The sequence below is a fragment of the Helobdella robusta genome (assembly GCF_000326865.2).
Source record: "Helobdella robusta unplaced genomic scaffold HELROscaffold_34, whole genome shotgun sequence".
NCBI classification, from domain to species: Eukaryota; Metazoa; Annelida; class Clitellata; order Rhynchobdellida; family Glossiphoniidae; genus Helobdella; species Helobdella robusta.
The window spans coordinates 1248326-1260829 of NW_008704659.1; the positions used below are offsets into that span (position 1 = coordinate 1248326).

Consider the following 12504-nt stretch of genomic DNA (forward strand, 5'->3'; position numbering starts at 1 on the left):
ATTTCAGGGCTATCGTTCAGTTCCTATTAAAAATTTCGTTCAAATTCCATAACAGCATTTATATATTATAAATTGTAGAAATTTTTTTTTAAAAAGATCACGATAAAGAATATAGCATTATACTTGTCTACCAAATTTTGTCTATTAATTAATTAATCGATTAATCAACCATAATCAATTAATCAACTAATTAATTAATTTGTTAAATAATTCTATAATTTTTTATACTGACATAACCAGAGGAATCAAGTTTGATGTATTTAAATCACATAAATAAAAAATTGTACTATTTTAAATCAGTGGCGTCATTTCAGATTTTGGTTGGGGGGGGGCGAACTTGTGTGGTCTATGACTTAGCATGTAACATATATATATATATATATATATATATATATATATATATATATATATATATATATATATATTATTAATAAAGATCACGGCGTTTCTTACAGTACTCAATCTATATGATAGTTTCTCGATTCTTCGAATAATTCTCCGATCTACTAAACTTAACTTGTTAATGCTATTAACAAAATTCCTATTTACAGAAGATGTCATTATCTACATGTACGCATATAGTACTATTTCCACTACCTAGTCTCGTCAGTGCAACATTATAATAAATTTTACATTTTTAAAGTTTTTAAAATTTTAAAATTTTAAAAGTTTTAAAATTACAAAATTATATATCCTATATATATCCTTTTTACATAGAATTTAAAATTAACACTTTTATAATTTAAAACAGAACATGAATTATTGTAGGAACAAATGAAATAAATTGTATAGCGCTTGACATTTAAAAATTCACAAAGCACAATACTTTGTATATATAATTATAATAAATTATATAATTTTATATAATTATTTTATAGGGTTTGCAATTTTGTCATAATAATTTCGTACAGCAAAAATTTAGAATTTTGATTTCTTGGGGGGGCAATTGCCACCCCTGCCTCCCCCCAAATGACGCCTGTTTTAAATTAATAAACTCTTCTCATTTTTGTTATTTGTATATGTACACACATTTAAAACACCATTTAGCATTGTTATTTCTGCTGTTCACTCTTTTTTTTACCCTATGTTCATATTTCAAACTTGATAACATGACAAAATTTAACAAGTTTTTTGATGTGTCCCGACCATTTGTCAACCTAATGAACAGCGTACGTTTAAAACATTTTAAATGGCTTCACGCCATCATAAAAAAGCTCGACGGCAATACTAAAAGAATAAATATCGTGTTTGAAAATAATAATTTAGGTTTAAATAATTTTAATAATTTATCTTTCATGGTCGCGGTACTATGTGCTCATGCATAAGCTGGCTCGTATGTATATGTTTGTGTGTGTATGTGGGTGTGTGTGCATGTATGTGTGTATGTATGTATTATATGTATGTAGGTGGGTATCTATGTAGGTATACAATACATTTATACGCACGTATGCATCGCACTGAATGCAGCCAAGATCTGTTGACGCGAAAATTGCTTTAAATGCAGATGACACCGAGATAATTATCCTTCCTTATTTATTGTTTACTTTTATATTAAACAGTTTTTTTTATAAAAAGTTGGCGTCGAATTATTTTTAATATTTTTATAGCTCTTAAAAATAATTCTATTTTCATACGAAATTTTTTTTACCAAGAGATGTCATTCCGCCATCATCATAGTTTGATAAAATCCCTATCATCATCCAGTTCTTCCTCTCAGAATCACTCCCAAACAAGCGATAACAACACGGAAAAACCTAACCCCCATAAAAAAGTATCCATCACAATGTCAGGAAATTCGACTCATTCGAACAGCGAACATCAGTCTAAACTGACCAGAACGAGAACGCTCAGTCAGAAAAATTCTTCTGTTTACTTTTCGCGAAACCTTGCAAACAGCAGCCCGTCGTCTCCAAGCAACAGCAGCAACAAAAGCAACAACAGCAGCAGCAGCAGCCAGACACCAACACTTTCTACTCTGTTAATAGACGACCTTGACATTCCTCCCTCCAATTGTTATAGGCTGGTACTTTTAGGCTCATCTAGGGTCGGCAAGACGAGTATTGTATCGAGATTTTTGAGTAATTGGTTTGATGATCGGTACACACCGACTATTGAGGACTTTCATCGCAAAATATATCGGATCAGAGGTGAAACGTACCGACTGGATATACTCGATACTTCCGGCAATGATCCGTTTCCGGCGATGAAGAGGCTCTCTCTGTTGACAGGTTTGATGTGATCTGATCTTCTCCTACTTCTTCTTCTTCTTCTTCATCTTCTTTTTCTACTTCATCATCATCATCATCATCATCATCTTCTTCTTCATCATCTTATCACTTATTATTTGACCGCTTCATTGATACACCCAAAAAAAATTAAAAAAATAAAGTTTTTCAAGTCTTGAAATTTTTTTAAAAATTCCAAATGAGGTTTTTAAATAAATAAATCATTTATCATCCATGGTGAAAATGGCGCCAAAAATTATTTATGGTCCAAAATTTATTACGTGATATAGAGACACAGGTGGACACATACAAACACACATGTACACGCACACACACGTACACACATGTACACACACACACATACATACACACACACAAGCACACACACACACACAAGCACACACACAAGCACGCACACTGTACCAAAACACATAAACCGTCATATCACATACCATCATCTTTGTCATCATTACTACCACCATGATAATAATAGTAGTAGTAATAATAATAATAATAATAATAATAATAATAATAATAATAATCATCATCATCATCATCACCAACAACATCATCATCACCACCACGAACGCGGTCATTCTTTTCAATCAGCGCGCACGGATGCCAATGAAAATTATTCAACATCATATCTCTTCCTTTTCCGGTTGCTGTTATTATTATTATTATTATTATTATTATTATTATTCACACACTCGCACACACACACACATAAATCTAAGTGATAATGAAGCTGAAATGTTGTTTCATTGTTTTGGTGTTGAATGAATGAATGAATGAATAAATGAATGAATAAATGAATGAATGAATGAATGAACAAATGAATGAATGAATGAACGCAATGATTTAAGTTTTAATTAATGATTAGATTGATAGGAGGAGGAATTGATAAATGAATAAAAAACAATGGTATCATTTGGCTATTGAAACGTTTTAATTAAGAGTTAGTAATTAAATAAAAAAAAACAAACGAACGAACGAACGGATGAACGAATGAACAAATGAACGAATAAACGTATGAACAAGCTAATGAATGAGTAAATAAAAGACCTAACGAATGGATAAAAAAGCAAATAAAAGAATGGGTGGTTAAGCAAGATGTTACTTATATAATTAGATTAGAAATAGATATCTATCTCTATTGCAAAACAAATGAATGAGTAGATGAACGAACGAACGAAAGAACGAACGAATGAACAAATGAATGAATGAATGAACGAACGAACGAACGAAGGAATGAACGAATGAATTTATGAATGAATGAATGATGAATGGATGAATGAATGAATGAACGATGTTGAAAGATAATTAATAATAATTATAGTTATAAAAATTGAAAAATAATTATTATTATGATAAATAATAATAATGGAAAGATCGATAAATATTATGATTAAAGGAAAGAAAAAACTGCAAATGATAATCCGGACGTGAGAAATGATGACAAAGATGGTCTGACATGCAATATAAACACGAAGTTACTGAACTGTTTTGACTGCCACTACCACTACTACTATTACTACTACTACTACTACTATTACTACTACTGCTTCCACAACAACTACTACTGCTACTACCACTACCGTCACGACTACAACTACTGCAGCTACTTCTACTGCTACTTCTACTACTACTGCTTCCACAACAACTACTACTGCTACTACCACTACCGTCACGACTACAACTACTGCAGCTACTTCTACTGCTACTTCTACTACTACTGCTTCCACAACAACTACTTCTGCTACTACCACTACCGTCACTACTACAACTACTGCAGCTACTACTACTGCTACTTCTACTACTACTGCTTCCACAACAACTACTACTGCTACTACAACTACCGTCACTACTACAACTACTGCAGCTACTACTACTGCTACTTCTACTACTACTGCTTCCACAACAACTACTACTGTTACTACCACTACCGTCACTACTACAACTACTGCAGCTACTACTGTTACCACAACTACTGCAACGTGTTTATTGCTAAAACATCTCCTGCTTATTTGTCCATTTTTTGAGTGCATGAATTTTGTATGTTTCTTCGCATATTTTTTTACAGTTTTTAATAAATAAATTTACTACTACTACTTTTGCTGCTGCTACTACTACTACTGCTGCGGCTACGACTACTACTACTACTTCCACAACTATTAATTCTACTACTGCTACCACTACTGCTACTACTACTACTATTACTGCTACTATAAAAATTATAAAAACTTAAATTAGAGGCAAAAAGTATTATACGGAAAAAACAATTTTCTTAATTAATAACTATTCAGAGTTTTTTCCAAATCAATCAATTAATTACTTTTTTAATTAATCAAGTAAGTGAAATACTGTATTAGTTATTAAGTAGATAAAGCAAATTAATTAGACACTCACTCACTCACTCACTCACTCACTCACTCACTCACTCACTCACTCACTCACTCACTCACTCACTCACTCACTCACTCACTCACTCACTCACTCACTCACTCACTCACTCCCTCACTCACTCATTTCTTTATTCATCATTTAATCCGAAGAAGAAAGAGAGAGCTTATATTAGCCAAGTCTCAATTTTCCGAGTGATTCCGACATTTCACGAAAGTAAATAACAATTGAGTAGTAGTAGTAGTAGTATCAGCAGCAGTAGTAGCAGTAGTAGTAGTAGTAGTAGTAGTAGTAGTAGTAGTAGTAGTAGTAGTAGTAGTAGTAGTAGTAGTAATAGGAGTATTAGTAGTAGTGGTAGAAGTAGTAAAAATGGTTAATAAATAAAAAATAAATTTATTAATGAATAAATGAATTAACTAATTAATGATTGATTGATTGATTAATTGATTGATTGATTGATTGATTGATTGATTGATTGATTGATTGATTGATTGATTGCTTGTTTGTTCATACCTTTCATTCATTCATTTTATTATCGAATGGCCCAGTGTTTATTTATATTTATTTTTTTGAAATAAATTGATGAATGATCGAAAAAATGAATGAAAGTATGAATGAATGAATGAATAAAAAAGGAATGAAATATTATCGAATGATCTAACGAATAAATGACTAATGAATGAATGATTCATTCATGTTCATTGATTGAAAGAATGGGTGAAATATCGGATGAATTGACGGATAAATGGATTATCGAATGAACTAACGAATAAATAAATGAGTGAATAAATAAATAAATTTATGACTACACAAATAAATAATTATTGGGAATTTGAAAGAAATGAATTTTCCAACGGCACATAGTTACGAGAAAATATAAAATTCATTTGATATTAGCTCTCAAACCATGGCAACAAACAAATACAAATAAAAAGCTGCAATGATTTTTTTTAAATCTTCTCGTCAAACTTGGTAGAATGCTTGTTTCGTATGGCCACATGTAAGTTAAATTTGTGTGTCGTCACCAGGTTCGAAAGCACGTTCAGCCAAACGTTTCTATAGTATATTAAATTTATAATTTAAAATTTTTAGCAACATGCAATAAGCAACTTAAATAAAATTATGAACAACCTAACATATTCAACAACCACATATAAAACTTCCACACATACAAGAAACACACACACCTACAACAACCACTCACACAACAGCAACTACACATACAACAACAACCACACATACATCAACAACCACGCATACAACGACAGATACATATGCAGCAACCAAATAAGCAACAACTACACATGCAGCAACCACACATGCCTCAACCACAGATGCAACAACCACAGATACAACAACCACATACACAACAACAGCCACATATACGACAACAACGCAACTACTTAAACGACAAAAAAATGCCGGAACGTTCGAGAAACACAGCCAGGATTGCTTTAAAATTCAATAAATTTTTCAAAATTAAAACATAATCGAAACAGCAAAAAAAATTTTTTCTCTCCAAAATTTTTCATATTAACTTATCCCTTCGTGATAATTTGCAGTCTGTTCAAGAAACCACAGCGAAACTTGTTGCTGGTTATTCTAAATTCGATTCCCTATTATCATACATCAGAGAGGATCTGCGCTGGCGCTGCATGTCAGAAAGAATCGTTTTCAAGCTAGCTCTTCTAGTCAGTGGCTGTCCTGCTTGTGAGTCTCCAACTTATTTAAAAGAGCAACTACTTTCAGAAATTGCAAATCGGAGTCGACTGAGATCCTCCGATGATGGTGATCTTGTGCTTCCTAAATTCAATTCCTCTCGTTTTGGCAAGTGAAGATTTTTTGTTTCGTCTGCAAGTATCTGGAACTCACTATCTGTATATTTGGAGAAATTCAACAACACGAGCCGATATGTTTTCAAGAAACATTTGAAGCATCATGTGTTTTGACATTTTCGAGTGAAGTTATTCAATAGTGGCGCTCCTCAAATTCTTCGCTACTGGTACAGATACATACAAACAAAAAAAACCACAACATCAAAATCTTGAGTAAAATCCGAATAGTGAATTAAAATCTTACTATTTTTTAAAATACTCAACTACTAATAATGTTAATCCACAATTATTGTTTTGGGATTTAAAAAACGAAAATTGCAATACTTGGTTGTATTCGTCTTTTAAAAATAGCAAGGGCCGGGCCAAATATTAGTTGCATCCGTACAAAATCTTTATCTTTATACATCATCTTCATCTTTATACACATCTATCTATCTAATCATAATACACACATACAGACATACATACACACATACAAACAAACATACATACATACTGGCCTACATGTATTCAGTAAATCACCATATTAAACCGGACCATGTTATGTTCAAAACGTAAAATGAAATTTATGAACTCCAATGTTTGATTTCGTTATCGTGTACGCGTGTGTGTGTGTGTACGTGCAAATGTGTGCACGTGCATGTGTGTTTATGTGTGTAAATGTGTATGTCATCTTTGCCGTCGTTGTCATTTTTAATCTTGAAACAAAAACGAGATAATAATTTGATATTTTAATTATTGCTTATGTAAATACAAACGCACACACACATATGTACACACACACGTACACACACGCACGCACACACGCACACCCACGTACACACACGCACGCATCTACATTTCAGTATCCAATGACAAATTTCAGTCTGCAATTTTAGCGACGACGTTTCATTTCTACTTACATGCTAAGTGATCTTTTTTGTTTTCCATTTTTTCCTTTTCCTGTTTGGATCACGTGATTAAAAGCGTGGCATGGGATTGGTTGAAAGTAAAAACTCTCTGGTTGGTTGGTTGGTTGAAACAGCTAGTAGATAGACAGATAGATAGATAGATCGCTGTCTGGCTGGATGGATGGATAGACAGACAGACAGACAAACAGACAAACAGACAGACAGACAGACAGCCAGATAGATAGATAGATAGATAAATAGATAGATAGATAAACCAGACGGACAATTAAGACGGGAAATCTGAACCAGCTGTTGACTGCATTCCATCATTCTGGGAAAAATTTAACTCTAACATCATCATCATCATCAACATTGTCAAGTATAATATCGTCATCACCACCATCGTCGTCGTCATCATCATCATCGTCGTCATCATCTTCCTTATCATCATCATTTTTGTCTTCATAATCATTATCATTACGTTGACGTAGTTTTTTTGATAATGATGATGATAATAAGGATGACGATGACGACGACGACAATGATGATAAGGAAGACGATGACGACGACGATGATGAAGACGCTGAAGCTACTTCTGCTAATTTTTCTTAAATTTTTTCACAGACGCCATTGCACACCGTTTTAATTTTTTTAATTTTTATTGCTGATGGAACCGTTGAATGGTGTTGGATGGCCGGTTTTTACAGCTTCTTAGTGTTCGCTTTGGAATAAATTTATTCCAGAAACTATCCAATCGGTGGCTTTTTCATTCACTTTTTGCAGGAACATTCAGCAAGTAAACATCGTCCTAAAACAATTCCGAATATTTTCTTCTTATTTAAGAAATAAAAAATCTGGAGTATGGTTTTTGACACACCCACACACAAACAATAACCACAACAAATACATTAGCAACAATAAACCAACAACAGCAACAACAAGTACATCAACAGTAATGACATCAAAACAACAAACCAATAGCAACAACAAAAACAACAACAACAACATTGACATAATAGTGCACACCAATAGCAGTAATGAGAATCTCAAACGACCAGAAAATGAATTATTAAGAAATATATTGCGCGCTACATAAATAGCTAAGCAGAAGTTTTATAGGGACGATAAAAAATTTTTGTTCATTGCTTTTTTTATTTTTATGGTGGTAGTAATCTCAAAATGGCTGACTCTGAAATAGGGTGAATATTGTTGTGGTGGTGCTTATGCTGAAAATGACGTATTTGGTGTTGATGACAATGATGAAGTTGGTGATGATTGTGATAAAGTAGGTGATGATGATGTTGATGATGATCACCATCATCATGATAGTGATCATGATGATGATAGTTATGATAGCGTTGATTTAATTATAAAGTAAACTATTTCAAACAAAGTTTTACTTAACTAAAACCAAGTTTTTTTTTTTTTTTTTTTTTTTTGAAAAATTGAAAAACCAAGAACTACCACACATACGCCGCATCATCAGCACCAGTCGCCGTAGTCGTACTAGCAGCTGCAGCAGTAGTAGCAGCAGAAGTAGCAGCAGCAGTAGTAGCAGCTGCTTCAAAGCAATAGTAGCAGCTGTAGTAGTACTAATATTGTTAGTAGTAGTAGTAGCAATAGCAAAAGTAGCAGGTCACCGCAAACAAAAATTTTATCTTTCAACGACAATAATTAAACATTGGCTAACAATGCCCTTACTGACGCCCACGTAAAATATTTTAAGTTCAAGGTTACTCTAAAAAACTGTCTAACCCTAAAAGGTCTTGACCTTAGGATAAATTGTTGAAAAACGAAAAACACTCATATAAACTTAGTACATACTTACATTCCTGTATAAAGATACTCACTCTTTTTAACTCTCTTTCTCTCTCTCTTTCTCTCTCTCTTTCTCTCTCACACCGAAACGCAAACATACAAACATGCAAACATACATTGTTTTGATCGATTTATTGATATTCTCTTCTATATTCATCTAGTAGTTGTTCTTTCAAACTTTTGGTCCGTTTAGTTCATAAAAGGAATGGCTAAATTGATATAATATATAGTTATATCTATGAAAATAAAAAGTTTCCCTGTTTCTTTGTCTTCTTCTCTCTCTTTCTTTTTCTCTGCCTCTGTCTTTCTCTCTATCTTTTTATATGTATGTGTTTATCAAACGATATATACAATTGAAAGTTAATGCATATGTATTTGTTTGATAAATATTCCATTTTATTCGAAATAGTTTCATCATTTTGAGGGAAAGTTTTACTTCAGAAAATTCTTAAAAAATTACTTCAAAGAATTTCTTAGAAAGTTTTTACGAAAAATTCCGAACCAGCCTGAGGCGAAAACTCGTACGAGCACGCTTCAACACGTTTCATGCAATGAAATGTTAACGACGGCACTTTAACCCGATTTGTATGCATGCCGAAAAAAAAAATATAAAAATTTTTTTCAATTACTTTCGTTTTGTATTCATTCATTTATTCATTTTTTAGTTAATTAATTAATTCATCCATTCATTTTTCCATCCATGCATCTCATCGTCCGTCCACCCACTCACTCACTCTTTCACCCTTATTCATTCATTCATTTTTTCAAACTTTCTTTCATTCAATTATCCAGGCGACTTATTCATCATCGTCTATAGCATAGACAGTCGCGAGTCATTTGAAGAGGCGATACGTCTAAAGGACCAGGTGACGAAGACGAAGAGATCCACCAACCCAAACGTCTTGGGTTCGACTCCGAGAAAATCCAAACCCAACCAATCATCCCCAATCTCGATGGTCATCGTGGGTAACAAGTGCGATAGGGAGGGAGAGAGGGTAGTGGAGGTGCGTTTTTTGGGGTGGTGGGCTTGAGTGGTGGTTAGTTTGATCTTATTTCAACTTAGCTAGTAGTAAAAGTACAAGCAAACACGAAATGAAGTAATGAAAAATTTATTCAATTTTTTTTCTGTAATTTTTCAATTTTTTCATATCAAATCCAATAAATTGAAATAGTGTTAGCGATTAGAGTGAAAAGAAATATGCCAAAATAATGCTGATACTCAAAATAGTAGTGTAATATTTGTTGTCGCGACAATAGTAATAATAAAAGTGGTAGTAGTAGTAGTACCAGTAGTAGTAATAGTATGGGTAGTTATAGTGGTAGCGACAGAAGCGAGCGATTTAATTTATATTTAATAAAAACCTTTTATAAAGTGAATTGGATTATGAAGATTGTGGTCCATGCCATCAATTATTTTTAAAATAAATTTTCCATTCTTCGGAGAGAAAGGAAAGAGACAAACACACACACACACACACACACACACACACACACACACACACACACACACACACATACACATGTAAACCCACACATCCCTTCTTAAGAATACATACATGTAAACATACGCATACCAACATTTTCACAATCCTACAAATACATACGTTAAATCTTAGGAGAACACAGTCATACTGACACACGCACACATACAAACACACAAAAACTTACACTAAAGCTCTTACACACACACACACACACACACACACACACATATATATATATATATATATATTTACACACATTTATACACACACACACTTATTTACACACATTTATATACACACACACTTATACACACATTTATACACGCAAATAAATACACAAATATATACCTTCATATTCACAAGCATACAAAAACACACACACACTTACAAAGTTAAACAAACATACACATGCAAACAAAATAAAACATAAAAAGTCAAAAGAACGCATACAAACAAAACTTTTGTATCTCATCTGATGAATATTATTAAAAAAAATCATTTTTTAAATCCTTGTAAGAATTTAGCTGGAAAAATATTAAATTATAATTAGTAGTATTAGTAGTAATAGTAGTAGATGTAGTAGTAGTAGTGGAAGCAACAGCAGCAGCAGTTGTAGTAGCAGTTGTAGCAGCAGAGGTAGTAGTAGTAATAAATTGTTGTAGATGTTTTTTTTATATCGTTGTTTATAGGTACTGTAGTTGTAGACTTGTAGTAATAAATTTAGTAGTATTAGTAGTAATAATGATAGTAGCAGTAGTAATAATGATAGTAGTAGTAGTAGTAAAAGTAATAGTAGTAGTTGTATTTTAAAATTAATTTGTCTGACATCTGGCGGAATTTTATTTACGAGACATTCCATTACACGAATCCTTTATCATCTAGTACTTCTTCGGCTTCGCTCTTATATAAATTATTAAAGTCTTCTTAATATGGCTAATATAAATAAAATAATAATAAAATGATATTTTGTGTGTGTGTGCGTGTGTGTATGTGTGCGCGTGTGTATGTGTGTACGTGCGTGTTGGGCGCTTTTGGAAAATAATTACAGTTTTGAAATATGCATACAACTACAGTATTTTTATACATTAATTGTAAAAAATTAAATGAATGAATGTGAGAATGAATGATGAATCAATAAATGAGTGAACGAGTGAATAAATGAATGAATGAATGAACGAATGAATGAATGAATGAATGAATACATGAATGAATGAAAATATAACAAGCAGATCAATGTTGTTTGTGTGATAGAATGGAAAAAATTTGTTGAGGAAAGAAATTTTTTTGTTGTTATTTCATGTGCCAACATTATGTCGACAGTTCAATTAATTAGTTGATTAGGTTTTTCGATTTTTTTTTTCATTTATTCGTTCATTTTTTCATTCGTTCGTTCTTTCGTTCGTTCGTTCGTTCATTCATTCATTGGTTCGTTCATTCAATTTTGTCCTTTAAATTATTTATTTATACAATTGTTTGATCAACTGTGTTTCCTTCACTCAATCATTTATTCATCTTTTCAGTGTTGACAAACACACACACACACACACTAACACACACACATACACTAACATACACACACCCACACACACTTTATTTATAAATTTAACAATCTTCTTTGTCCATAGGTGCATCTTATTTATTCTTTTACTAATCCTTTAGAGTCATACATTAAACAATTTTTTTCAATCCGGCTGTCTGTCAATCATAATTATTGTTATTTTTATTTTTATTATGAACATTATTATTATTATAATTATTTGTATTTATATTTTTCTATAAAACTAAATTTAAAACTTAAATTTAAAAAGTATAGAATGCAGGTAGTGTAAGTTGCTAATGGCAGTAATTT

The 12504-nt window shown here is 32.3% G+C and overlaps 1 protein-coding gene across 1 annotated transcript; it reads left to right on the forward strand.

Annotated features, from left to right (window-relative positions):
- Positions 1–1990: 1990 nt before the first annotated feature.
- On the forward strand, positions 1991–10172 carry HELRODRAFT_142525 (hypothetical protein; the record flags this gene model as incomplete). Its single annotated transcript, XM_009023046.1, has 2 exons — positions 1991–2228; positions 9964–10172. Coding segments are annotated over 2 exons (447 nt in total), but the record flags the coding sequence as incomplete, so codon positions are not given.
- Positions 10173–12504: the final 2332 nt, after the last annotated feature.